This window comes from Brienomyrus brachyistius, chromosome 8, assembly GCF_023856365.1.
Source record: "Brienomyrus brachyistius isolate T26 chromosome 8, BBRACH_0.4, whole genome shotgun sequence".
Taxonomy (NCBI): domain Eukaryota; kingdom Metazoa; phylum Chordata; class Actinopteri; order Osteoglossiformes; family Mormyridae; genus Brienomyrus; species Brienomyrus brachyistius.
The window spans coordinates 9213861-9241696 of NC_064540.1; the positions used below are offsets into that span (position 1 = coordinate 9213861).

General features: G+C 50.2%; 2 protein-coding genes across 35 annotated transcripts; both read left to right on the forward strand.

Annotated features, from left to right (window-relative positions):
* The first annotated feature begins 2010 nt into the window (after positions 1-2010).
* On the forward strand, positions 2011-19274 carry LOC125747139 (nuclear receptor coactivator 6-like). 34 transcript variants are annotated; one of them, XM_049021975.1, is made up of 14 exons: positions 2011-2298; positions 3268-3576; positions 3803-3958; positions 4174-4290; positions 9320-9448; positions 9557-10339; positions 10639-10785; positions 10883-12029; positions 12298-12422; positions 12530-17265; positions 17386-17465; positions 17586-18058; positions 18219-18940; positions 19165-19274. In XM_049021975.1, the coding sequence occupies exons 2-10, from the start codon at positions 3318-3320 to the stop codon at positions 16465-16467; spliced, it is 6801 nt and encodes a 2266-aa protein (XP_048877932.1). In that variant the 5' UTR covers positions 2011-2298; positions 3268-3317; the 3' UTR covers positions 16468-17265; positions 17386-17465; positions 17586-18058; positions 18219-18940; positions 19165-19274. The 34 variants fall into 34 exon arrangements, with proteins under 34 accessions (XP_048877932.1, XP_048877934.1, XP_048877936.1 ...); XM_049021977.1 differs by having other exon boundaries at positions 17626-18058; XM_049021979.1 differs by having other exon boundaries at positions 17386-17425.
* A 1158-nt stretch (positions 19275-20432) lies between these two features.
* cyldb (cylindromatosis (turban tumor syndrome), b) lies at positions 20433-27768 on the forward strand. Its single transcript, XM_049023228.1, has 14 exons — positions 20433-20753; positions 21937-22391; positions 23677-23806; positions 24085-24299; positions 24416-24578; positions 24958-25087; positions 25409-25516; positions 25762-25841; positions 25919-25985; positions 26521-26653; positions 26749-26857; positions 27017-27135; positions 27227-27431; positions 27593-27768. The coding sequence occupies exons 1-14, from the start codon at positions 20735-20737 to the stop codon at positions 27766-27768; spliced, it is 2109 nt and encodes a 702-aa protein (XP_048879185.1). The 5' UTR covers positions 20433-20734.
* Positions 27769-27836: the final 68 nt, after the last annotated feature.

Here is a 27836-nt window from a genome sequence, read left to right on the forward strand (position 1 = left end):
TTTGCTCTCTGCTTGTGTATAAGGGCTTTTCACTAAACGTCATATGAATCAGCCCTCTGTGCCTTTCCTACCTGGACCTGTGCTTCCCCTCTGGTCCTGTGTTGGGGCGGGGGTGCCTGGTACCTTCCATGAAGATATCTCATACTCACAATAGTAGATGGACAGGATGGAAGGAAGAGCCAGAAAGGAAAGGAAGGGAAAGAAGACATGAAATGACAATGGGAGAGGGGTTACACTTTTACTACCTTTTTTAATACTATACAGCAATAACACAGCAATAAATCCTCAAATACTGCTGGGGGCTAATTGAGCAGGATATTTACTCCCTACGCTTATCATGATAGGAAAGCTGTAAATTCAGCTATATTCAGCATCACATAAGCATCACACAGTAATGGAGCAGCAAACACACACTGCAGTAAAGGGTATAACGCACAGATAATGAATGGGTGCAGAGCCATATTCCAGTGACGTCGTGCACATTTCCAGTCACCACTTACGCTCAGAAGCTTCTGCCAGCTTGTATGTTGGGTGTCACGCTCTAGTGTGAAAGGCTGTCTTCCTTTCACTTTTGACCATTTTAACTTTGTTTTCTTATGCCTACAAAATACATCCAACCAGGCTGGTTTTCATAACTTAATTTTAAAAACATGCAAAATACAAAAAGACGAGAGCAGATAGGGATGCTCATTTTATTCTCGACACCAGACAATTCATACATTCCTCAGTGGCTGTAATTCGCGAGCATTAAATCTTGTCGATTTCTATGTAACTTGAAATATGGCAGCAAACTTCACTGCTTTTGGCATCGCTGTCAGATTATAAAAGCATACTGGGTTTGCCATGACAACCGCAGAGCACCTAGCAAGGGGAAAGCTGGGTTTCAATGCTCACTAACCCGGCAGCACTAGTTGCAGTTGTCCTCTTGTTTTTGATTGTGCACCAGTGACTGACGGGGTGATCTGGCCTCCATATCACATTCTAATTGACCTTTCACCATTTTCCATTGTGAGGAAATGTAACGTGAATTGTTTCCAGTGTGCCCAAACAGATGCATTCCCTTTGTTAAAAATGAAAAATGTCCTGCATTCATTGTAGTAATTAAAGTGCAGCAAAGGTGCTTGAATGTATTCATGTACATTGAATCTGTAAATTATATGAAAAATGTATGTAATTTTACATGTACTGTAATCCATTCTTAAGAGTTAAAGTATTAGCCATTTACTGTGTCTTGAGTAATATTTTGCTTGAGAAAAACATGTCAAAATATAATTTTAAAAATAATAAGAATTCAGTGTAGTTGTTTTATTTCCAGCTGCCAATTGCTTTATTTTTAATTTGACCTTTTTTGTTGCACTGTATTCATAGCCACGTTTTCTTATTATTATTATTGTCGATGGAACAGCGGCTCAGGGGGTAGCGCTCTTGCCTGCCACCTCTAAGGGTTGGGAATTTAATCCTGTGTTTGTTCTGCATGTATGTGCAGTTTGCGTGTCGTATGGGTTTCTTCTGGGTTCTCCAGTTTCCTTCGGCAGCCTAGAGCGTATGTGCAACCTATTGCAGACCGACATCCCGTCCAGGGTACGTCGAATGGACACGTGAAGGGGTGGGGTCTTCCAGGTACACAGAAACTGAGTTAGTGACTAGATTACCGGAACTGTAATCTTGTAATCATTGTATTAAATAATGGAAAACAAACATAATAAAAATAATGTTTTAGGAAACTGACTAACCCATGACTAGGTGAATGTCATGTAACGACAAATACTACTTGGAAAATATTCTCCACGTTATATTAATTTAAATATATTAATTAGAGTTACGATAAAATTGACCATAACCTACAGTTTTATGAAGAGCAAGTTCAGGGGGAACAGAAAATTCACAACCTTTTATGCGAACACTAGCTTGAAGGTTCTGCGCGGCTATTGGCTGAGATATCCTCCAAACAAATCGGCTTTTACTGAATTAAACGAAAACCCGTAACCAATCAAATTGTTCGATGTTTCCGTTCTCACTTCGGTCATACAAAAATAAAGCCGCATTTTTGCGTAAAATACGGAAGATGGCTATCGTGGATTATAGTTGATTTTTAAAAAGAATTATTTTAAAATTAGGCGCCATTTGTGCTTTTATTTGTAAATCATGCGAATAAACGAAATACTTAGGTAGCCTATAGCACGATATAAGAAAGAGAAGCTCTTCTATCCATTCCGTGTGTTGTGACGGCCGCTCGTTCTGTCTTTCGTTACTGAATAGTGGGATTTGTATCCAGATGGACTGAGTGATCTAATAAAGGTTGGTTTTCAATCAGACTATACATTTTTTGCAATCGATAAAAATGCACAGATTATTAAACTAATCATATGGTTTGCAAAATTGCTTTCCAAACAAACACTTCGAAATGTTGCCATGTTTTTTTTTCTTGGCCTGTAATTCTGATATCCAGATAATTCACTTGCTGTCTATCAGTTTGCTATTTCGTTTTCTCTGTGAAACAAGAAGTGCTGCAGACACATAGTTATTTATTCCTACGCAACAAAATAAATGATTGCTGCGAATATCGATGTGGTATATATACAGTAAACCGAACTATTTATTATGAAGTTATAAACAAAACCAACGACATTTGCAATAGATAAGCAATGTCAATACCAAACGTCTAAACTGAAGCAGATGTGATTTTAGAAAAGAATGATTTTCGCGGTTTACGATTTTCCTGATTCGTTTAAGGTATTCGTATATACACTGTATATGTTGTGTCTGCGTAATTTCGCTTTGCCAACCAATGAAAGAGGTAGTTAAAACACATAATAGGCATCTGTTGATTGATTATATTTGTTAATTTATATGGCGAGTTAATTCACCAAAATGAGCACCATTCTTTCAGATGCTACGTATCTATCGAATAACCTATTGTACATATCGGATGTTATGAACGTCCATTCAAGCAATAAAACGCGCTGGGATTATTTTTTGGGGTAATTACTTGAATCAGATGTGTTATCAGCATAATAGATGGAGTTTTGAGAACCTCAAAAATACAATTTTGTAAATATATAAATAAGCAGTATTTGAATAGCTGAAATTATGAATACTCATCTTTTTCTGTGGGGTCCTGATTATTATGTAGCCATGTCTGGTCTTGGAAAAATGGAAAAACAGATGAAATTTCAGGCTGTCTTGCTCAAGTGTGACATAGCAATCCTGCAGTACAGGCTTCAATGTGTTACACAGCTGTGTGGCACTGACTCCTAATGTTTCCAGTAGGACCAAAGTGTGTAAAGACGACGGCCACTTCCCTGCGAGACACTGCGATGGCACACAGGCCCAGCCGGCGACAGACTGCACCACACACGCTGGAATTCAGTGGCCACCCAGACGCGGACCCGGACTCGGGAGTTGAGGAGGATGACGGTGACGAGGGTGGTGGTCACCATGAAACCCCACCCAAGGCTTGGAGTCAGAAAGAAGACTCCACCATCTTCATCGCCTTCAAGGGGAACATGGACGATGAGGACTTCCAGGAAAAACTGGACAGCATCCTACACAGCATGCCAGGCCTCCTGCATCTGGGTAAGCATAACTGGAGACCAACTTTATGTTCTGTAAGCGGCTGAAGATGAAGCGTCACTTTCATCCCATGTTACCTTGAGTGGCTGACAGCTATTATTGAGTGTTATATAGTTCCGTAAGGAAAGAAAAGGATTGTATGCCCTGATAGTGCACTTAATTGATGTGTTGCTAAAATTCGAGATCGCTGTTACTATTTTTTGGAAAAGTTTTGAATGTTTCCCCCCAGGCCTGGAGAGACTGCAGCCTCGACATGTAGAGCCCTGGAACAGCGTCCGCATCACATTTAACATCCCGCGCGACGCCGCTGACCGCCTGCGCCTCCTGGCACAGAACAACCACCAACAACTACGCGACCTGGGCATCCTGTCTGTGCAGATAGAGGGTAGGAGCTGAGTATGGAAATGGGGGGTGGGCATGGGACTGGGCATAGAAATGGGGGTTGGCATGGAGCCAGGGATGGGGATCAGCATGGGGGTTGTACTGAAAAATTGTTTTGTCCCATGAAAAAACCGTGTTAGTTATTATTTACACTGCTCTCTAACAGCTGCTGTTTTAAACAATATAATTAACGAAGATTTTGTCACCACTTTCATGTAGGGGAGGGCGCTATAAATGTCGCAGTGAACAGAGGTCAAGAGGTGCGGCCCAATGGCCCAGTTGGGGCTGGCAGTCAGATGCGAATGGAGGCTGGGTTTCCCATGCAGCAGGGTCCTGGTAAGGGCTGTCTCTCTATCTGTCTCTCTCTCTCCCTGTCTGTCTGTCTGTGTGTCTGTTTTCCGTCTGAGATGTAATTGAATTATTGGTATTGTTTCATGGTCATGGTTATATATATGGTTTAATCTGTACATTCTATAGACACCGTTTTCCAAGGGTGACACCCCTTTTAAGGATTTTGTTTTCCTGTTATATTTCATCTGGGGATGAATTATGGAAATTCACTGTGAAGTATATTTTTCTGAGGAAATTGTATGTGTGTGATTATATGCAGTGCATTCACCTCCTGTGGACGTTTTGTAGTCTTTCAACTTGGAGGCGATTTAACTGGGATTTTTGAATTTTGCACTTTGAAGGTGCAAAGCGTGTTTTATTGTGACACAAAGGTTAAACAAAAAGGCAGACACTTGTTAGCCCCCCCAAACTACTGTTAGTTGCAGTTACAGCTGCCGGATATTTTGGGGTTAGTCTCTTCCAGCTTTGAACATCATGATATCATTGTTCTTAAAAAACTATAGACTTGAATGGGGATCGTTGGTGAACAGTCATTTGGAAGTCTTTGCACAGATGCAGAGTCGGATTGGGATCTGGGCTGTGACTGGGCCATTCACACCACTCCAGTGTAGCGCAGGCTGTGTGCTTAGGGTCGTGAACCTCTGCCCAAACCTCAGGTCTGTTGAGCTCAAGTCTGTTGAGTTGCCCTGTATTTGACTTCATTCAACTTCAACTTCAGTCCTGACCAGCTGAAAAGCATTCCCATCACATGATTCTGCTACCACTATGCTTCACCATATTAATGGTGTTTACAGGATAATGAGCATTTTTGCCTTTTTCCACACATGTCATTTATTTCTGAACATTGTCACCTGGAGGGTTTTGGATTTTATATTCCTGCCTGGGTAGCTGTTGCAATCTATACAATTTTCTGTTCTGTCGCTCTTGAGGCAGGTCTCCCATTGTGAGTGCTGTCTCCCATTGTGAGTGCTGTCTCCCATTGTGAGTGCTGTCTCCCATTGTGAGTGCTGTCTCCCATTGTGAGTGCTGTCTCCCATTGTGAGTGCTGTCTCCCATTGTGAGTGCTGTCTCCCATTGTGAGTGCTGTCACAGTGTCTGGTGCTGATCAGGTGAATCGGGTCGTTTGTCGGTCCTGCAGTGATTGACCTACCACAGCTCCACCGTGGGCCCCATGTTTTTACCATTGCTTGTCTCTATTCGATGGGCATTAGCTCTAGGGAGAGGTGCAGTACAGGGTGTAACTGGTCTCCGTGATGCTGGCTCTGGAGAGCTCCTAGGTCCTGTTCCGGAGTGTCAGACTACAGGCAGATAGTTGGGTTTGGAGCACTAGTGCACTTGAGGGCTGCAAACGAGATTTCCGCCACTTAATCCACTGTATCCTGTCGGGTGTCGCTTTTCAGGTCAGGCCTGAAAGAGTAGCTGTTAGGGAACAACCACCTAACAACCATGAGGCTAAAAAGCATCAATGATAGCTTGCCAGCCCCTGAAGGTTTGCATCTGTTTCTTTGAAGTGCGTTGTGAGTAGTTTGAATACAGGCTTGATATTTTTTTTTTGGGGCCTCAGAGAAGGTGGCAGGTGCTCAGTGATGATGAAAGGGAGCATCCAGTACTGCCTGTGTTCTCCACGGGCACTAAAGGCTGTTTTTTTTTTTTACTTCAAGGTTCACAAGCACTTGTCAATAACCTGTAAGTTAGGTTCAGGGTTGAGACTAATTGGGCTTTACCCAGACACTCAGCTGGCTGTCAGACTTAGCCATGTCATTCAGGCCAATGGGAACCATGATAATTTGGCTTAACTACAGACTCTGAGTGGACTCCATGATGCCCAGCTGCAGCGTCTCTTGGATTCCCTTCTTTGCAGCATGACAGCAAGTTTTAGGGACTGGTTAGGGATGCTGATGGACCAGCACCCTAAGGAGGGTTAGGGTTAGGGATGCTGATGGACCACCACCCTAAGGAGGGTTAGGGTTAGGGATGCTGATGGACCAGCACCCTAAGGAGGGTTAGGGTTAGGGTTGCTGATGGCCCACCACCCTAAGGAGGGTTAGGGATGCTGATGGACCAGCACCCTAAGGAGGGCATGCAGGTCAAGCTGCCTTTTGGGCAGTTTTGTATGGCACACTTGTTCTTCTTGCTGTTTAGTATTTGGTGGATGTAGTAGGTGATGTGCCCCAGCCTGTCCATGATGGCAAAGAATTTATAGGTGGCACTGGGAACCAGAACCAGCACTCTGTTCCGTGGTTGGAACTCCTGTAACCTCTCTGTGTGGTTGTACACCTCTTGTTGTTTCCTCTGGGCTTCTTCCAGATTGTCTTGGATGACAGAAAGTACCAGTCTCAAACAGCTTTATGTTTGTTGGATGTGGGGAGGGGGGGGGGCTGCTGTTTCCACACCTCCTGAGCAACATCCAGTAATCTTGGGAGCTACGTCTTGAATAGCACTTCAAATGGGATGAAACCTGTGGACATTCCATATCCCGACGTAGCCATAGTGATGGTATCCCAGCTCCGCCTGCCCATAGCCAGTGCCGCCTTCAGCATCTGCTTGTGGGTCTGGTTGAATCACTCAACCAGGTGATCATTCTGAGTGCTAGCAGTGGTCTTTCTTGGGGCATAAACCCCATGCCTTAGTCCAGGGGTGAGCAGTCTTATCCAGGAAGGGCTGTTGGGTTTGTGGGTTTTCGCTGCAGCTGCATTTTGTTTGTTGTAGTAATGCATCGGTAAGGAAATTTCTCGCCGATAATGATAGCTGATTCTTTCGAAAACTGACACAGATGCCGATTGTTTGGGAAATTCTGCTTAAGTAAATTTAAAGGGACAATCCACCCAAATAAAATATTAATTGCATTTCACAAATATGAAAAAGTGTTTTTTTTTTTCGGTAAGAAAACACCACCTTTGGCATACAACAGTACCAGACTATATTTTATATCTGTATACATCTTATATATTTATAACATTTTTAACAGAGAAGGGCTGATCATCAGGTATGATAAACTGTAATTTTCTGAGTAATATCTTTTGATTTCACACTGTCTGCACTGAATTCTGTTTTGCAATCAAACACTTGCGTTACAGACATTATTCGGCAGTACTGCAGCCTTCTTTACTGGAACGGATTTGTTTTTCAGACACGCAGAAATTCTCTGCACTATCTCCCCTTATAGATAGTTAGTCAAATTTGCTGTGTTGAAATGGTTAGTAGTAGATCCTCCTTGTGAAATTTTTAGCAGAGCAATGTTTGCAAAATGCCTTTCTAACAATTATAAACTAATTCCACACAATTGACATTTTTCAAACTGTTTAGTACGTTAGTGTGCAAAGCCACATGGGTCACCATTCTAAAGGGAATTGTCGGTGGTAAATATCAGCTCTTTTTTAGCCACTGGCTGTTATTTCTGTATCAGCCGATGACTTTTTGTTTTAATCTCTCATCCCTTACTCCTGTGGTTTGGTCTGGCAGTACTTTTGTGTGGTTGGTCTTTGTTTTAATTTTTATTTGAAAATTTTGATTTGATTTGATACATAAAAAATGCTTGCTTGCTTACTTTCTCATGGCTGTGAGCTAACAATGGAAGCATCGGTACCATATTGATTTTTACCTGTTCAAGGGGAACCTCAACTAAAGTTGGGCAGTGACAGTCGTGGTGAGGTTCACTGGCAGGTGAGGCATGGTTGACAGTAATTCTAGTCTTCGACACTCAACCCAGGTCAGTACAGCTAGTCCCTCATCCAGGCCCTGGTGTATGATGTCCCAGGTGGCCAGCCATCTGGCTGCTGCTGGCCTTGGTCCTTCTAGCTCTGAATGGTAGCACTGCGCAGAGCTTCTAACCTCAGCTAGTCCCGAGACAGTGGCTGCTGGGAGGTCAGTGACCAACCCCAACCATGAGGAACCATACCCTTGGAGGCCCACCAACTGGAACAGTGGTGGCATGCACAATGAGCATATCCTCGTGTACACTGGCAATGGGGAGGGGGAAGGACAGGGACTGTACCAAACAACTCCGGTCCTGCATAGTCTTGGTGAGTGGCATCCTACTAACTAGGTTTTGAAGATCACCCAGAATCCTGGGTCTATGGGCATAGGTGCCTCCTGTGGAGACGGCACTGACCCCTCTCAGGCTCCACATTGGACTTTCTGACAGGAGCCACTTCTGGGTTGCCTCAACTGAGACTGTATTGGCTGGTCAGGGTAAAACGCCTAGTTATGGAACCTCTAGGCTGCATCCACTGCGGGCAGACTGGTCCTAGTCTGTGTCTCTGTTCTGATGCTCTTGTGGTCTTTGAACACCAGTCTCCATGCTCACTTCTAGAGAAGCCACTGCCTTCATGTCATCTGAGGGCATCAGCTTAGTGAGATGTTGGTGGGCACTGAACCTGGGCTCCCTTGTGCCACCACCATCTGGGAATGGAGTTGGTGGCACTCGTAGTTGCTATGAAATGCTGACCCCGGCTGGCCATGATTTCCTAGTCCCAGTGTAAGATGACGTGAAGCATCTTGGGAGGAAGCCTCCATTGATGAAGTAGAAGGAGAACTATAGTTTGCATCTATTTCATGTCCTGGTTGCATCCTCCCGCTGTAGGGTGGGATGGAAGGACTGAACAGTTGACAAAAACAAAAGCAACACGCACAGCATAAATGCCACAGCCGCTGGGCAACAAACAAAATGAAATCAGCGTAGGGGAGCATTCTCCGAAAGTGTTCCCCTGGAGTCCCGCTACACAGGAGGCGGAGACCAGGGCGGCTTGTCTTCGGAAGAATGTACTAGCGAAACAAAGTGTTATATTTTGTAAACATCTCCAAAAATCTGGTATGGCGGAGGGTCTCGGATGTCCTTCCTTTTCGATTGCTGGGGTCAACCTGTGGTAGATGCGCTTTTCCTGGGAAGCAGTTCTCCCACAACAGCTGCTATCAGGGGGAGTGGCTTATTCACTGTACCAGTGACAAACAACCCTCCACGATATATCTATATGGGTGTTCACAATGTATTTTCCACCACCCCCCCTTACCGCAGGAGGCTTACGGATGAACAACCCCTCCATGATGATGGGTGCTTCTGGCCCAGGTATGCCTCCCCAAGGCATGGTACCTGGGGTTAGTGGACAGATGCAGACAAGACCCCCTCGAGCCCCTTCCCACGCAGGTATGTGGCCCCTTTTTCAGCAGAATAACCATATGTAACCCCACATAACCCCATGTCCTTAGCTGCTACACAGTTGTCTGTATACTTTGTTTTTTCCCCACTTTTCAGATTCTATGGACCCAATGCTGTCAGGTCTACAGCAGCACCAGCAGCCTCCATTGCCAACCCAGCAGACGCCCCATGGCCCAGTGCCCATGCCTCCCCAGGGACACCCCATGCAGGCTGCCCGCCAGCTGAACCCCACGGCCCTGCAGCAGCAGCACCACCAGGCCCAGCTGGGAGCTCCCCGTGGTCCTTTTCATGCCTCCGGCCAAACTCCTGTCCCTACTGGCTGGAACCAGCTCCCATCAGGTGTCCTGCAGGCTCCGCCCACCCAAGGGCATGCCTGGCGTAAAGGCCCCATGGGAGGGGTGACGCGCCCGTCCTTGCCGCAGATGCCCAGCCACCCACCACCACCATACCCCTTTGGGAGCCAGCAAGCCGTCCAGGCCTTTGGCCCACCGGGGCAGCAGCAGGCCCAGCCGCCGGGCCAGTTCGCAGCTCCCCAGCCTAAGCCCCCACCAGGAGGGACCCCGGGCATGGCTGTGCCAAGGGGCCCACCGCCGTCCCCTTTGCCGCCCTCCTCTGCTCCACAGGTCCACCTAGCAGGCCGGTCCCCGGGGTCCTCACCCTCGCCATTCCAGCACGGCTCCCCTGGAACCCCTCCGACCCCGGGCCAGAACCAGGTCCAGATGGGCCCACGCCCACCCACCCCGCAGGGCGGCTTCCCTCAAGCAGTTGGCTCTCCTGGCAGAGCTGCACTGGGGCAGCAAGTCAAGATGCAGCCTGGTTTTATGGGCATGACTCAGCAGGGGGCCCAGGGCCTGCAGGGGGCCCAGCCTGGCATGGGAGGTAGGGGCCTTCTGCACTTCTCACTGGGCATTAATTTGATGATCACTTTCTTTTCTTATTCCTGTGCTAAAATGTATCAGTAAGCTAGTTTGAATTGTCTGATTAAATAGCTCAAACCTCATTGGCATAAAAAATATAAAATGGCTGCCCAAAAGCACATATAGATGCTCTCAGCATGAGTAGGACCTCCTGGGTTTTTATCCATGAGTCATGTAGTGCAGCTGTTTCCGTACTTGTCGACTGTTTAATCATTGCACCAGCTACGGCCTGGCCTGCTTCACAGTGATGTGTCATCCTAGGCATGCCGAAACGGATGCCAGGAAGCTTCCCAAATGCACAAGGTGCCCAGAACTTCATCCAGGGACAGCCGACGGCCGGTGTGACAGGCACGCCCGTGCCTAGCAGCAGCCCGCAGGTGCAAGGGGGCCACAGCATGCCGCACGTGGGTACGTACCGCTCAGCTAAGGCACGTCAGCGTGGAACATCTCTGGAGGGGGCAATGGTCAGCGGTGATTTGATTGTGTTTCTGCACTTTGCCCCCAGGAGCACAGATGACTTCGCCAGCTGTGAGCCATATGCAGACAGGTCCCCAGGGCAATATGATGGCTCTCCAGCCCCCACAGGCCACCCAGGCTCAGGGCATGGGCATGCAACATCAGCCCGTCTCCTCCAGCTCCTCCACTGCCACCTCTTCGCTGGGGCAGGTGGTTCAGGGCCAGACTGGAGGACCAGCTGTGACCCCCAGGCCCCAGCTTGGGGGCCAGGCACAGATGGTGCTGGGAGCTCAGTCCCCCAGCATGGGCCCACATAGGGGCATGACTCCCCCCAGGCAGGTGGCACCGCAGCAGGGCCAGGTGGTCAGTGGCCAGGTAATCCTGCTGCAGCAGAATGCGAATGCCATGATGGAGCAGATAGCATCTGGGCAGATGCAGGGAAACAAGCAAAGCTTCGGGGTGAAGGGGCAGCCGGGGGCCATGCAAGGTCAAATGATGCGCGGCCCAGCACCCAACATGCAGGCCAACCCAGCCATGTTCCAGGGACAGATTGTCCAGCAGCCGCAGCAGCCGCAGTCTCAGCAGGTCCCGTCCAACGGGGGACCTGCCCAGACCATGGCCCTGCATGGGCCGCAGATGCGACTTCCAGGAGGCCACCATATGGTGCAGCAACAGCAGCAACAGCTTCATCAGCTACAGCAGCTTCAACAGCTTCAGCAGCAAAAACAACAGCAGCAGCCGCAGCTGATGACACCGCAGCAGCCGCAGCACGGGGATGCCAGTGGCAGTGCGAGCGACATGCCTCTGCAGCAGATGGTGCCAGAGATGCAAGCCCAGGCACAGCAACCACCGCCGCCGCCTCCACAGCAGGCCGGCATGGCTGTGGGCATGCCCCCCGTCAGCAGCCACTTCCCCGCGACTCACGGACTACCTTTCAACCCCCAATTTGCCGGCCAGATGACGATGGGTGGCCAGTGTGGGCAAGCTGCCGGCTTCCCTGGAAACAAAGATGTGACCCTCACCAGCCCCCTGCTGGTCAACCTACTTCAGAGCGATATCTCTGCCAGTCAGTTTGGGCCCGGAGGGAAGCAGGCTGGTGCCGCCCCGGCTAAGCCCAAGAAGAAGAAACCCCCGCGTAAGAAGAAGGGTGGTACCGCTGGAGGAGCGGCAGGGCAGTCGGCCGAGGAAGCTCCTGGGTAAGGATGGCCTCAGCGGCCATGTGGACGTGAGCAGGAAGGTTTAGCATGGGTTTGTCTGCTTCCCTAGACTCATTGGGGTTTGTTTACATTGTTTAAATTAAGGCAAATCATCTTCCTGTGAAAATTAGTGAGAGGTCTTTTGAGTTGTTTTTATCTACATTAGGCAAGTGCCCAGAAGGGAGATGGCAACTCCATTGAGCTAAACGTGCAATTACTGAATCTACCCCCTGAATCTTTTCTTTCACTATCTTGCTCTTGTGTAAAGGGGTATGCCTGAGATTCGGGCCCAAGGGATGGAGGAGCTTGAGGGCCAAAGTGGCGGCACTGAGCAGGGGTCTAGTATGGACCCCGCTGGCCCCAAACACATGGAATTTGGAGGGAGGCCTCAAGGTAACTCATACTTAATATAGATGGATGTTTATTGCATCCCGTTATTCTCAGGCATTTCTTATTAACTATAACCAGTGTTATCGTAATGCTTAATTTATGACTTGTAGGATTTCCCACGCAACCAGGAGACCAAAGGGCAATGCAGCAACTTCAGTTCATGCAGCAACAGCAGCAAATGCAGCAGCAGCAGCAACAAATGCAGAGACCAACCCTACCACCAGGCCAGGCAGGGATGATACCACAATCCCAGCAACAGCTACATCTTCACCAGCTTCAGCAGCAGCAGCAACACCACCACCAACAGCAACACCAGCAGCATCTGCAGCAACACCAACAACTACCGCAGCAGCAAATGCAACCGCAGCAAATGCAACCACACCAACACCATCAACAACAGCCACCACAAAATCAGTTACAACAGCAACAACAGAACCAGCTGCAGCAGCAAAATCAGCTCCAACAGCAGCAGCAGCAGAATCAGTTACAACAGTTACAGCAGCAAAATCAGCTGCAGCAGAACCAATTACAGCAGCTACAGCAGCAGAACCAACTACAGCAACTACAGCAGCAGAACCAGCTGCAACAACAGAACCAACTACTACAGCAACAGCAGCAGAACCAACTACAACAGCTACAACAGCAGCAGAATCAGATGCAACAGCAGCAGCAGAACCCGATGCTACAGCAACAACAGAATCAGCTACAACAGAACCAGATGCAACAGAACCAGCTTCAGCAATTACAGCAGCAGAACCAACTGCAGCAGCAACAGAACCAACTACAGCAACTACAGCAGCAAAATCAGCTACAGCAATTACAGCAGCAACAGCAGAACCAGCTACAGCAGCAACAGCAGAACCAGCTACAGCAGCAACAGCAGAACCAGCTACAGCAGAACCAGCTACAACAGTTACAGCAACAGAATCAGCTGCAACAACTACAGCAGCAACAGAATCAGCTGCAACAGCAGCAGCAAATGCAGCAGCAGCAGCAGCAGCATCACTCACAACAGCAGCAGCAGCAGCAACTGCAGCAGCAACACCAGCTACACCAACAGCAGCACCACCACCAACAGCAACAGCAGCCGCAGCAGCAGCAGCAACAGCAACAGCAGCAGCAGCAGATGATGATGATGCTCATGATGCAGCAGGAACAGGCAAAGATGAGGATGGCACATCCGCAACAAGGAGGCCATACGCCCAGGGCAGTGCTTAATCCAGCTGACGTGCAAAGGCCGCCCGTCTCACAGCAGGGCAACATGCCTGCCATGATTAACCTACAGGGCCATGCTGGAATCCCACCATCCCCAGACAAGCCGCGGGCCGTCCCCATCATGATAAACCCCCAACTGGCCGGACCTGCCAGGAGGATGCCAGTGCCTGTGACTGAAGTTGGGCAAGGCGGCTTGCCACCAACCTCTGAGGAAATTCCTGCGATACCTGCCACCCAGAATCCATCAGTCCATGACTCCACACACCCAGCTGGGGGCACCGTGCCACCGGCAAACATTGGGCAAGGTCCAATACTGAAGTCTGGACCATCGCCTGTTCCACAGCACCAAGGCTCAGTTCCACAGCAGCAGCAGCAGCAGCAGCAGTCCCAACAGACGGGCTCTATGCCAGGCTCACATGGCCTCCATTTCCCCAGTGCCCCTACTGCCACAACCCAGAGCTCCAGGCCCAAGACTCCAAACCGAGCTAGCCCTAGGCCCTACCACCACTCACTCGCATCCTCGAATCGCCCTCCCAGCACAGAACCCTCTGAGATTAACCTTTCACCAGAGCGGCTCAATGCATCCATTGCTGGTCTTTTCCCTCCACAAATTAACATCCCGCTGCCTCCAAGGCAGCCTAATATGACTCGTGTGTTTGATCAACAAGGCCTCAACCCCACTACCCTGAAAGCCATTGGACAGGCCCCTCCAAGCCTGACCTCGCCTTCTCCCACTAACAATGGCAACAATCAGCAGTCGTTCCTGGCAGGGAGTGCCACAGCCACACCTGGAAAGGCAGAAAGGCTGCCACCTGCAGGGCCCGCAAAGAGAGCCAGTCCAAGCAACAGTCGCCGATCCAGCCCGGCTTCGAGCCGTAAGACTACCCCCAGCCCCGTGAGGCAGAGGGGAGCTAAAATCACCCCAGGCTGCCCCCCTCATTCTCAACCTGCGATCACTGTCCAGAGCGTAGGCGCTGCCCCGCATTCGGCACTGCCCAGCCCCATAGCGATGGCCCCAGCAGCTCTGGAGCCACAGAGCTCCTTCCACAATGTCCATGCAAAGCTTACAGATGTGAGCAAGGACATCCCAGTAACCTCCGCGGAGCAACAGCGAGCGGGAGTTCCGCTTCAGAAAGAGCCGACTGCTTTGGCGACCAGGAGCCCCGCTGTGGTGGCGGAGCAGAGGGGAATCGCCACCGAAGAGATGGCCAGACAAGATGTCCCTATGGCTAACCGGACGCAGCCACACGTAGGTGTGCAGCAGGAGTTGAAGCCAAGCCCTCCCCCTGCTCTCCGGGAAGCTCCGACCTCACTGAGCCAGTTGCTGGACAACTCAGGAGTGCTCAACGTGTCCCAGGATACTAAGCAGGAGGGCCTATTAGAAGGCGGCCAGGGGTGGAAAGAAGCAGGCACTCCCTCTGGAGATAAGGAGATTCAGAACACGCCCGGTGGCCCTCAGGCCCCCGGCACCAGTGGTCCAACTGTCACAGTTGAGGGAGAGTCCAAACCCAACCCTTTCCCTGCTCCTTCTCTCATTCCCAAGCTCAACACCACTGTCAGTCCCAGTCTAAATCCAAGTCCCTGTACTGGTTCTAACCCAGACCCCATGCCGAACGTGTCTCTGGTGTTGCAGAAGCCACAGTCCTCATTATCGACGGCCTCATCATCGTCTGGTCCTACAAATATCACTGTCTATGTGACGTCCAACGCGGTTAGCTCCCCTGGCAGCACGATGCCTCATGTCAGCCCGGCCCTCGTTTCCACCGTGGTCACCATGCCCAACAAGAACATTAAGCCCCTGGAAGCTCGTCTGACGACCACTGCTGCCATGGCCAATCCCCGTCCTGCGTCCTTCATCACGACACCCATGTTAATCAACCCCGTTTTTCAAGTCCCTGCTTCTACCGGGGCTCCGACCACCAGCATCCGGCCTCAAGCTGTCACCATGATGGGATCGATCCAGATGCCAGCCAGTATACAGCTCTCGCCATCCCCTAATGTCAGGGCCATGACCCTGCCGTCCTCCGCCAGCATGGCCGGTGGCCAGCCCGGTCGCCCAGCACCGCCACAGATCCAGATGACTTCTGGCCAAGCCGCCACTGCCACCATACCCCCCCAGTCAACACGGCATCCACCCTGTACCCCAAAACAGGAAGTCGGCACCCCTACTGAGGTGTCTGGGGGGCAGCCTTCTCCGCGACCCGGTGCTGTCACCCCGTCCCCCTTCACTCAGCCCCTGTCTTCACCACCACCTTGCTCAAGCCCGGCAGTTTCTCCGGTTTCTGCCACTACCTTTCGGAGGACCCCGCTGTCACCGCCACCGACCAAATCCAGCCAGTCACCCACAGCCAAGGCTGGTGTGGCTTCCGCAGACATCACTCAGAAAGCTGAGCCCCCCGAGACTCTGGGCCCCACAAGGGCCCCTGCGGCCCCTGGCTCCGTGCCTTCCCCAGCTCCCCCTGTAGTCAACACTGTCGGGGAAACACACCAACCGGCCGCTAGCCAGCCGAGCCCAGTCGCTCCTCTCCCCTCACCTGTCCCTGCCCAGGCCTCTCCCTCTGCTCCTTGTGCTCCTGCTGCTGCACCCCCGGCTTCCACTCCCCCCACTCTGTCGGGTGGTGCTCCGGCCCCAGCCATTGCTCCCACTGAGCTCCAGACTCCCCTCATGGTGATGGATGCTGGCCAGCTAGCCTCGGCTGCACAGGCGCCGGAAGCCACCTGCAACCCAGGAGAGCAGCCTGGGAGCCAAGGTAAAGTGCCAGGCTGCAGCGGGGGAGCAGGGGGGTGGAAGGGGGCCCAGGGAATGACAGTCGATATCCAAAGAAAGTGGTAACTTCTTGATATTCTCCTGGCATTGGCTTTACGGACATGGAAGGCTGTGTTGTGATTTCACTTTTTTAAAAGTTCTTTAAAAACTGCTAGTGTTGGGGGATTTTCGGTTAATTGGTTACATTCTATCTGGCATGATACAAATATCTGCGATGCCAATGCTATTTTATGCCCTCGCAGGCATTTCTATGCAGCGTGTAAGGTACCGCATGCTTAGCGGCTGTTTCTGTGCAGCCTGTAAGGTACCTCATGCCTAGCGGCTGTTTCTGTGCAGCCTGTAAGGTACCTCATGCCTAGCGGCCATTTCTGTGCAGTCTGTAAGGTACCTCATGCCTAGTGGCCGTTTCTGTGCAGCCTGTAAGGTACCTCATGCCTAGCGGCCGTTTTTGTGCAGCCTGTAAGGTACCTCATGCCAAGCGGCCGTTTCTGTACAGCCTGTAAGGTACCTCATGCCTAGCGGCCGTTTCTGTGCAGCCTGTAAGGTACCTCATGCCTAGCGGCCGTTTCTGTGCAGCCTGTAAGGTACCTCATGCCTAGCGGCCGTTTCTGTGCAGCCTGTAAGGTACCTCATGCCTAGCGGCCGTTTCTGTGCAGCCTGTAAGGTACCTCATGCCTAGCGGCCGTTTCTGTGCAGCCTGTAAGGTACCTCATGCCTAGCGGCCGTTTCTGTGCAGCCTGTAAGGTACCTCATGCCTAGCGGCCGTTTCTGTGCAGCCTGTAAGGTACCTCATGCCTAGCGGCCGTTTCTGTGCAGCCTGTAAGGTACCTCATGCCTAGCGGCCGTTTCTGTGCAGTCTGTAAGGTACCTCATGCCTAGCGGCCGTTTCTGTGCAGCCTGTAAGGTACCTCATGCCTAGCGGCCGTTTCTGTGCAGCCTGTAAGGTACCTCATGCCTAGCGGCCGTTTCTGTGCAGCCTGTAAGGTACCTCATGCCTAGCGGCCGTTTCTGTGCAGTCTGTAAGGTACCTCATGCCTAGCGGCCGTTTCTGTGCAGTCTGTAAGGTACCTCATGCCTAGCGGCCGTTTCTGTGCAGTCTGTAAGGTACCTCATGCCTAGCGGCCGTTTCTGTGCAGTCTGTAAGGTACCTCATGCTTAGCGGCCGTTTCTGTGCAGTCTGTAAGGTACCTCATGCCTGGCGGCTGTTTCTGTGCAGTCTGTAAGGTACCTCATGCCTAGAGGCCGTTTCTGCACAGCCCCAGCATACATCATGCAGTGCCAGGTCAGCGTCACCACAATGGACCTGCAGCCTGATGACAGAGGTGACATGTGATTAGTCCACCTTGCTACACAGGATTATTCATTTAGCTGCATCTCTCTAATAAAATTATCCAAGTCACTGCAAGAAACTGAGGAAATTAAAAAATGCAGAAGCAGTTAATGACTGCCCCTTGTAATTACCTTAATCTGAATGGTTATGGTTGTTGGTCGTCATTTCCAGCTTCAGTGTTCTTGTGACTGTCCTTGTGGATCTCATACCCTGCTCCCTTCTCCAGTTCCTCATCACACTCTCAATGTCCATGTTCATGTTCATGCTTCACAGTACCGGCTCAAATGGACACACCTGCGACAGAGCAGCCTCCCATCGGTGCTGCAGGTATGTCCTGCTGAAAGGCAGATACAGTGACCCAGTAATATTCACATGTCACTGTAATAACTGTAGCACTAATAGCAGTGTGGTGGGGTCTTGCTAATGGAAGCAGTGAGCACTGTATAATGCAGCTATTTATTTTATCTTTCTCTCCCTCCCCAAACAGATCAGACGGCGTCAGTGACTGAACAGGGGTGAGACTTCCAGACATAGATTAGTGGTTAGGGGAAATGAGACTGTGTGTGTGTAACATTGTGGGGATCAAATGTTCCCACAATGTGATGAAATTCTGGTGATCCTGATGTCGCAAGAACATTTTTTTTTGTCCCCACAAAGGGAAACTCAATTTTATAAAATCTGTGACTGCAATCAAAAACCTAAAAGTGCCAAAAATCTCGTATTTTGTTATGCTACTTATGGTTAAGGTTAACGCTGGGTTAGGGGTGTAGGTTGCCATGTTGGGATTAAAGTTCTCCCATAGAATGGAGAGTCCCCATAAAGATTTCTATGAATTCAAACGTACGTGCGCGTGCGAGCCCTGTGATGGTCTAGCATCCCGTCCAGGGTGTCTCCCGTTTTGTGTCCCGTGCTGACTGGGGTAGAGCTCCAACAGCCCTGCACCGAATAGGCACTCATGGACAATTGAAGGATGGGATTAAAATAATGTCCCATGTATAGATTTTTTTTTTTTTTTACAATTATTTCAGGCGAATAACTGGGTCAGCAGTCTACATTAAAAAAAAAACAGATTACTATGTGTAACATAATGAAATAGGCCACTGCTTATGCTGAGGATAGTCTGACAATGTTGATAAGTGTTGATTCACTGGTGATTTTTCACTTCCACAGTGTGAAAAAGAGAGAGACGCCCTCCAGCTTTGTGCCAAGGTACTACATCACACGTGTTTTCATGTTCGGGAAGCGAGTGGAAGTGATCTGTATTCTCAGGAGGAAACTATGAGTAACTGCTGATCATGGCTTAGCAACAGATAAGGGGGAAGATGTTTACAGAAGATGGAACAGACAGGGTTATTCCAGACTGAGACAGGCGGGGCACTGCTTACCCAGAATGCCCACTGTTATTAACCGGCCGACCCCTAACCCCGTTTTAGGGATCCCAAGGCTGGCCCAGAGAAGCAGAAGGGACCCGGTCGGCGGAGCTCACGAGTGGAGAAGGAGCTGGAGGAGGGGCCCGCGGCCTCGCAGGAGGTCCCCGAGAACGGGCAGAGGAAGCGGGCAGCCAGGCCGGGCTCCGCCTCCAGCGCAGCCGCTGCTAAAGGTACGAGGCGCCGCCGGTCCAATGTGGATACACGCTGACTACGTCCCTGAGGAGAGCCTGTGCTGGGCTGGCCGGGGAGGGCATTTGCAGAGCTCTTACGGAGGGAGGGTCTCTGGGTTTCTGTAGTAGTTTGCCGGTCATTTATTTTAACCTACATTTTTATTTACTTAGATGCTTTTATTCAAACCCACATACATTTGTGAGAACGCAAGGTCAGCCAGTCCCTGGAACAATTGAGGGTGAAGAGCTTTCCTTAGGGGCCCAATGGTGACATCACTCTGCTGAGCCTGAGATTCGAAGCAACAATCTTTTGCCCACAGAAACCACACTAGGCTGGATTCCTCACTGTGGCATTGCCTCTCCCCATCATTACTGTCCCTAATCTGATGCCCATGTCCCTGCTGTCCCTTCCTCACAGATGCCAGTGCTGCCGCGGGTCCAGTGCAGGCCAAACGGCGGAAGTCCAAATGAACCTCCCTCACCCCCAACCCCCACGGTGCTGGTGACCTGTAGCATGCAGCTGTCCTTGAATCTCCCGACTGCCACCCACCCCCCTCCGACCTGCTTCTTTTAAAGATGAAGGAACCTTGTACAGATATTTGTTTTAATAACAGTTAATATTGATGTCGTTTATCTGTGGCAATGTGTTTTTAAATTAGAATGGTTAAAGTTGTACCTTTTATCTGTGTAGGCTATTTTCCACTCCAGGTGCTGGAATAATGATGTGTTTAGTGTCCTAATCATGAAAATACGACAGTTCCTGTATTTTGTTGCAAAATCAAATAAATTTTTTACCACCTCTCTGGCTTTGCCGTCATCGCGGACTTTAACCTCGCCAAATGAGACTACTCCGCAGGTTCCGAGTTTGACTTTGGATCGAAAGGGAACGGCGTGGTGATTTCGACTGTAATGAAGCGTAAATTACCACTTGTATTGTTATCAGAAACATATCATAATCCTGAAAAGGAGTATGGTCAGAAGTGAAAGTACTTCTCACGCATGTGTTAGTATATATTTGTCTAACTATATACTTATCATGGTTACCTTCCGGTTTTTGACTAAGTGGCCTTCCAAAATATAAAAAATACGCAGAAACAAAACTGCAGGAAATGCCGCTGGAAGTCTTGCATGCTATAGATATCCTGTAGTTCGGTCGGTTATGGGGGAAATTGCATGTAATTACATCTTTCTTGGGCGGGCAAAGGGAAAAAAACGTTTATTGAAACATAGTGCAGGTACCTAAGAATGTGGTCATTTGAGCGAAGGCAGCGGCAGCCCTCGGCACACGATTGGAGCAGCGGAGACAGCGGCTGGCGACGCGCCCACGGCCGGCCCCCGCGGGCTTCCTGGAAGCTTCGGGCAGCTCTTACACCGCGGCGATGCCTGGTGCCGTGTAGCCGCGTATGTGCTCGTCTAGCCGTGGTAAGTCAGCCCGAGCGTTTCATTTTCGCGATGGCTTTAGAAGTTTCCTAATTAGTTATTAGTCTAACTTATATTTGATATAATACTGACAAAAGTCTCAGACAAAAAGAAAAAGCAAATAACGTCCCGGCCACTTAAACGTGCTTTTGTTCGATATGAATTTCTGGAGTGATTATATTGTTTACTAAGGGTGGTCTATGCAAAAGTATTCTAATATTTAAAAAGAAAGTTATATTCTAAAGCAAACACACGGAAACAGACATTTTCCCTTATATGTCTGCTTTCCCTCTTTTTACTAAAGTTTTTTTTTATTATTATTTATTGAGAGTGACAAACGACTATAAAAAGCTGAATACTTATTTATTGAAGATTCTGTATGTTAAATAATTCACATCGTTGTACATAGAATGCGAAAGAAATGAGAAATTGTCAGACAAGGGTATAAGTTTTATATGAAAGTGTAGTTTTTATTACTTTGATTAAACAGGTGCGTATTTTACTGGTTCCGATATCTCCCTGACTGGCTTTGTGCGACGCCATTGAATTTCAGCTAAACAACACAAAGGTTAAGAGAGTGCGTTAGGAATTAGCGTAAGTCTCACATTCGCGCAAAAACAAACAGGCTTATATTGTATATGTACTACGTTTTATTGTAGTATGTCGAGTATATAGGTCTATGTTAAATTTCTCAGTCACAATAAAACAAAATGAATATTTGCGTCATTGGTGTATGAGTTAACTAGTGAACAATTACACTTTTGTATCCATTTGGGGATGTAACAGTATCTCACTTTAGACCGAATACTTTCATGCGAAAGTAATGATTTGTGTCAAGGTTATACTGGGTGGGTATGCTGCGCGTGCGAGCCTAGGGCGCCGTCTTCTGAGAGGGCGCCGATTCAGTGAAACTGGCCGCCTGAATTTAGCGGAGCTAGAGGGCTCGCCACATTTTCTTCGACCGGCACTGTCTGCAGGGTTGGAGTTTTGGATCGCGCATCTGCTTCATGTTTGGATTTTGCATGCTCTCCCAGTGCAGTTAGGCTAAATGGCGCCTCTGAATTGCCCGTTAGTGTGTGTGTGAGTGCTTGTGATTGTGTCTGCCCAGGTCCATGTATGATGTTTGTATGGAAGCGGTACCGTCTCATGCTGATACCTCACTGATATGGGCTCTGCTGTCCCACAGGCAGGCCGTGGGCACCCATGGAGCTGGCAGAGGACTGCAGTGATGGCTACTTCATCATCACCAGGGGGAAGGCACGCAACGGCCTGCGTGGCATCCAAAAGGGCAGTGTGGGGCGCGTGCAGGCCCGCCCAAAGGGAGAGCTGTCTGTGTGGCTCCTTGGGGCCTCCTCGCACACCTTCCCCAGGGGTGAAGTGCTGGTGCGGCAGGATGACGGCCTCTTCCTGTCCCGCCACCAGGCTCAGCTGTTGCTCTTCGTGACCCCGGCCGCTCGCCGGCTGGAGCTGGTGGCCAATCCGCAGCTCTTCCTGGCCATCTGCAGCCTGGCCTGCGACGACCCCGTGCTGGTGAAGCATGCCAAGGCCCACCGGCCGGGCCTGCTCAGGAAGGTGGTGCAGATCCAGAACAAGGGCAGCCTGGAGGATTTCCCTATGCTGGGCTTCGAGGTGGAACTGCTGGTGAGAAACCTGCCCGTCCTGTCTGATGGTGTTTGGGGGGAGGCACGTGAGGCATGTGGCGGCTTCTCTGTAAGACAGTCTGAGCATTTTTATGTCGGTAAGCTGATGGTGGCTGATACCGTTTATTAGGTGGTTTAGGTGGAGCAAAGCTTGGATGCTTCTCCCTACCAAGAATGTAAAGATCATACTTGTGGTCTTGGCAAGACCGGTCTTACTAACTTACCTCCCAAGAATGAACTCGGAGAGCAGTGAATCATGGGACTGGTCTCGTTTGGCGAGGATGCAACCTGGATATTTGGGGTGGGGGCAAGAAAGACATCTGGGTATTTTTACCCTTGTCTGTGGTCTTTGACAATAGAAGACGATGTAAAATGGGGACACGAGAACACAAGTACAGTCAAGCAGACATATTGAGAAGCAGCAGAGCAGGACACTTTACGGAAAGTGGGTGGTCTGTAGCTCAGTGGGTCTGGGCTCTGTGCCTGTGGTCAGCAGGTCATTGCTTCAGATCCCCCGGTGATTGGAACAATGGGCCCCTGAGCCAAGGCCCTTAAGCCTCAAGTGCTCCACAGACTGTCTGACCCTGCTGTCTTAATTATATATCACTTTGGATAAAAGCATTTGCTCAATAAATAAAATGTGCATCCATCTTGAATAAGAAGAATTAATTACATAGGCTAACGTATGTACAGGTTTTTATACGTATGTAATCCTACAAAGCAAGATTCCTTTATTTGTCACGTACATAGTTATCCAGGTACAACATGTCGTGAAATGTGTACCTGGTCACTCCGAAGACGGCACATAAATAGGCATTGGCTTATGAGGCTTTATAAATTAGTTGAATTAATAAGGTAGGAATAATGTTGAAGGCTATGTAATGTAATATGCTCCAAATTGTAAGCTGTGCCCTGTCCAGAAGATGAAATTTGGATATAGGTTTTGAGTTTCAAACAGGCATCTCTGTGCATAAGGAAAGTCAGTCACTGTTCACATGTCTGTACCACCCATTAATTATCTGGTTTTCCGGGACAAAATTCCAGAAATTCTGGCCTGATTATCCAGCTGCTGCCTTAACTTAGCCATCCAAAGGGAAATTCACATATTAGCCACTGTGGTGAACAACTGCTTTCAGCATTGCAGGCTCTCTTATGAAAAAACAGCCATTCTCCTGACTACCACACCACTGCGGGGCTTAGGGTTAAGGTGACAGGGTTAGGACTCGGTCTGCTTGGTGCACTGTGGCCTCCTCGTTTTCAGCTCTTCTCCCAAATCCTGCCCTCAGGACTCGGACCAGCACTATCCTGGCCGGAAATCCGGCCCGCTGCCTCTGTTCAGTGCCGGTGACATCGTTCAGACCAGCTCGTGCGGCCCGGCTAATGCGCAGTGGGCCTGGCCCAACAAGCCCTCAGAAGGTCAGTTACTCAGGTGGCTGATATGGGGTAAAGGGGATCAGCTACCCTTAACCCTATCCCCAAATGAACTGTGAAAAATGGCGAGAATTGATCTGTCACAATGAAATGGAAGAGGAGATGGGGTGATTATTATTTTATTTGTTAGTTTTTTTTGCTGTCAAACTGGAAAAGCAGGCCAAGGTGATTGGGAATGCGGAAGTGTGCCTGGGAACACACCTACAGGGTGCGCTCTCTTGAGGGGGGGGCTAACGGCAGCTCCTGGCGTCTATTGTTTATAGGGCTCGACCTGAAGATCGCCTCCTGGTTTGGCTCGCTCCTCAGCTTAGGACCCCCTGAGGGGGGAGGGGATGACCTTGGGCCCTCTGAGGAGCCCCTGCTGGAGGTGGGCTCTATGGTGGAGCTGGTGACCAACAAAGGGGCCCCAGCATATGGGGTGCTGCGGTGGATGGGCACCATTAAGGGGAAGAAGAGGACCTGGGCAGGCGTGGAGCTGGTGAGACCTTGCTGGCAGCGCCATCCTCAGGCCCCTTTCTCTCCCTCCTGTCCTCCCCTGGTACCTCTGGTTCACTCATGCTGCCCCAAACCCCCCCCCCCCCCCCCCCCCCCCAGGACCGGGAAGCCACCAACGGCACGGATGGGACATTCGGATCTCACCGCTACTTCACATGCCAGAGGAAGCGTGCCGTGTTCGTGCCCCTGAACTTCTGCCGACCGGATGCCCGCTTCCTGCCGATGCCGGCTCCTGCCCCTCAGCATGGCAAAACGGCAGAGGGTCAGTACGTCGTGTCAGTCCCACGGTGGCGGCCATCTTTGTTGCTGTTTGCACCGTAAACAGATTGTTGTTGTTTAGAAGTGATGCGTTTCATCTAAAGTGCATGTCAAAGGAGAGAGTCATGGCAGCCACTTGTTGACGGCAGTGTCTGCCAGTCCCGCTCTGCCGGGTCGGTTTCATTCTGCCCTTTTCAGCCTGAATGAGTCACACAATCTGCTCGAGGACACATAGCCAAGCTCTTCTGTAAACTTTTGGTTTAATTTATTTTTGGCAAGAAAATGCGTGTGCCAGGAAGATTTGAACCCGCAGCTAGTAGGACAGCCTGGCCCTCAAGCCACCCAAGACAACGTTGCACACTCTCTCGGTCTGTCTGCCTCAGAGTCGCACCCAGGCATCGACAAAGATGTTCCTCCCGTCCCAGAGGCAGAGGCTTTGCAGCTGCTAGAGGGCAGGATGAAAGGGATCCAGGGCCATTACAACTCCTGCTACCTCGACGCTGCCCTCTTCAGGTAGGAGGCTGAATCTCCCGGTTGATATGCGGAAGCTTGCTACTCATTGAGCGTTATGGTGTCACAGCCTGGCTTCGGATCCACACTGGTCTTGGCGGCAACTGAAAATGTGCTGTCAATTGAGTCTCATATTTGTTTTCTTTGCATTTGTCATCAAGAAAATAATTGACAAGTTGAGTAATGAGCATGAGTAATGAGTGAGTAAGAATGTGATTAATCATATCAATCGTAAATTTTACCTGAAAGATGTGAACGCAGCCTAGTGTTGCTCCCGTTTTTTGACAGCAGCACCTCCCTCACCAACCCGCTGTTTCTCCTCAGCTTGTTTAGCTCCTCCGCAGCCCTGGATGGAGTGTGTCAGGAGGCCGCCAGCACGGGCGGGGAGGCTCCCCGCATCCTCAAGCGGGACATCATCAACAAGCTGCGCAGGTAGACCCTGCCGCGGGTTCCATGCCGCCAAGCTTTCCTGCTCGACACGCCCCGCGCTGACATCTCTGCTGTTTCTGCCGCTCTGGGAACCAGCCTGTTAAATATCCGGCTGAATAATCACGAGCAAGGAATGATGTGTATGTGAGGCACTTAGGAAACCCGCTTATTTACCATGCAGCCAAATACGGGAATGCAGATAAGATGGAATGGGGTGGAAATCGACTGGTTTGGTCTGATTTGTTCAGCCAGGGGTTTGTTCCAGCTGAGAGTGTGATGAACTTCCGGAAGCAGTTGGGCTGTGACTCTTTCCTGACGGAGGAGAAAGGTAGCCGCTTTCCTTAGAGCTAACCTCATTCTTTCTGAATGTGGAACTGACGTCTGGTTTCTGCCCTTCCCTTGCAGACCCCGAGGAGTTCGTCAGCATCCTCCTTGAGCGAGTGCTTGGCATGAAGCCATTGCTCAGGATTAGGTCTGAAAGCTCTGCTTTCCTGCTGACGTCTTCATGCCTCCCCCTCCCCTTAAACTCCAGCATATAATGCTTTGTTTCACCATTGAGGGAAGCCTGTTGATGTTAAATAGTAATAAATTCCTTTCCCAATTGATCCACTTAACTTCAGATTTGTTTCACTCCCCATATTGTCCTGCCTTTTATTTTGCACTCTTCTTTTATTGCAGTGCTGTACTGCGCTGCTCCTATTGTTCCCCCCATGCACCTGTCCCCTCCCCTGCAACTATGGCACAAGCATTTCTCTGTTTACCTTTGAATAAACGTGACGGTAAAACTTGAAACTTGAGAGAAAAAACATTATTCTACCTGAATAATGACTTAATACCTGAATATTGGTTCTGAAGTAAACATTAAACTGTTCTCCCTACAAAGTTTCTTAGTTTGTGTCCAACATCTGACAGCATTTATGCACATTTCATACCAGATGCAAGCTGCTTCTTGTATGATGATTACTGTTATTATAATTGTTTTATTCTGGTCTCTTTTGGGCTTATAGATCACAGAATGGTATGACCCAAGATGCCTACACATTCCAGATCATCCTGGATAAGGACCAAGTGGGAACAGCTCCCACAGTCCAGGAGCTGCTGGATACTTCCTTCGTGTCGTGTGGCCTCCAGCTGGAGGAGGTGGGCAGTAGGGGGTACTCAGTCCCCGGATCAGCAGTCACTTGGATGCGACCACTAATCCCTTCAAAATTACTTTTTTTTTCTTTCCATCCCAGACCCCGTCGTGCTTCATGGTCCAGATGCCGAGGTTTGGGAAGACGTATAAAATGTTCTCCCAAATCATTCCCTCCACTGAGCTGGATGTCACTGACCTCCTACACAACTGTAAGTTTGAATCTGGATGGGGCAGCTTTTACGCTTCAGAGCCTTTTTAAAGGGATCTCAGTGTTTAACTATGGGAACTCTTGGGTGGGGGAGAGTGCAGCAGTATTGCCTGACAGGCCCCCATCACAGAAACCCACCCCCCCCCGAAAATCACTGCAGCCCCCCGGGAGTGCTTTGTTTGCGGCCGCCTGGCACAGCTGGAGTGCACCACCTGCCTGAGGGACAGGAAGCTGCAGCCCGGCAGGATCAAGCAGTACTGTAGCCTGTGCAGTGCCCAGGTACTGTAGGCCTGCAGTGCACCGGCCCGTCTCCTTGGTTATGCATCTCATTGCTCTGACCTTCCTGACAAACCCTCCCTCCCTCCCCCAGGTCCACGCTCACCCCCTGCGGCAGGACCATGCTCTCCATGCGCTGACTGTGCCAGCAGAAGTGCCCGAGGGCGCCCCCTTGCTGCGGCATCGGCTACAGCTATACGCCGTGCTGTGCATCCGGACCAGCCACTACGTGGCCTTTGTAAAGCACGGGCCGGGTCCCCACTCCTGGCTCTTCTTTGACAGCATGGCCGACCGCTGCGGTGAGACCCCAGGGGGCGCGGTGGGCCGGTGCAGGGTGGGCCAGGGTGGGGGACACGTCCATGGACTCGTGATGGCGTGGTGTGGAAGGTACTCCCTGTGCTGATAGGGCCTGCTGTCCTCCGCCCTGACCGTCCAGCTCAATCCTGCTGTCACTCCGCAGGCGATGACAGAGGAGGTTTCAACGTCCCCGAGGTGAGGGGCTGCCCGGAGGTGGGGGACTTCCTGACTCAGCCAGAAGAGACACAGGCGAGGGCAGACCTGGAGCTGGTCAGTGAGCACGTGAGGAGGCTGCTGTGTGACTCCTACATGTGCCTGTATGAGCGGGCGCCCGCGTGACCGGCACCACAGAGTCCGTACCCTCGCTCGTCCGCCATGCCGCCACAGCCCCAGCGTGTCCCTCATGC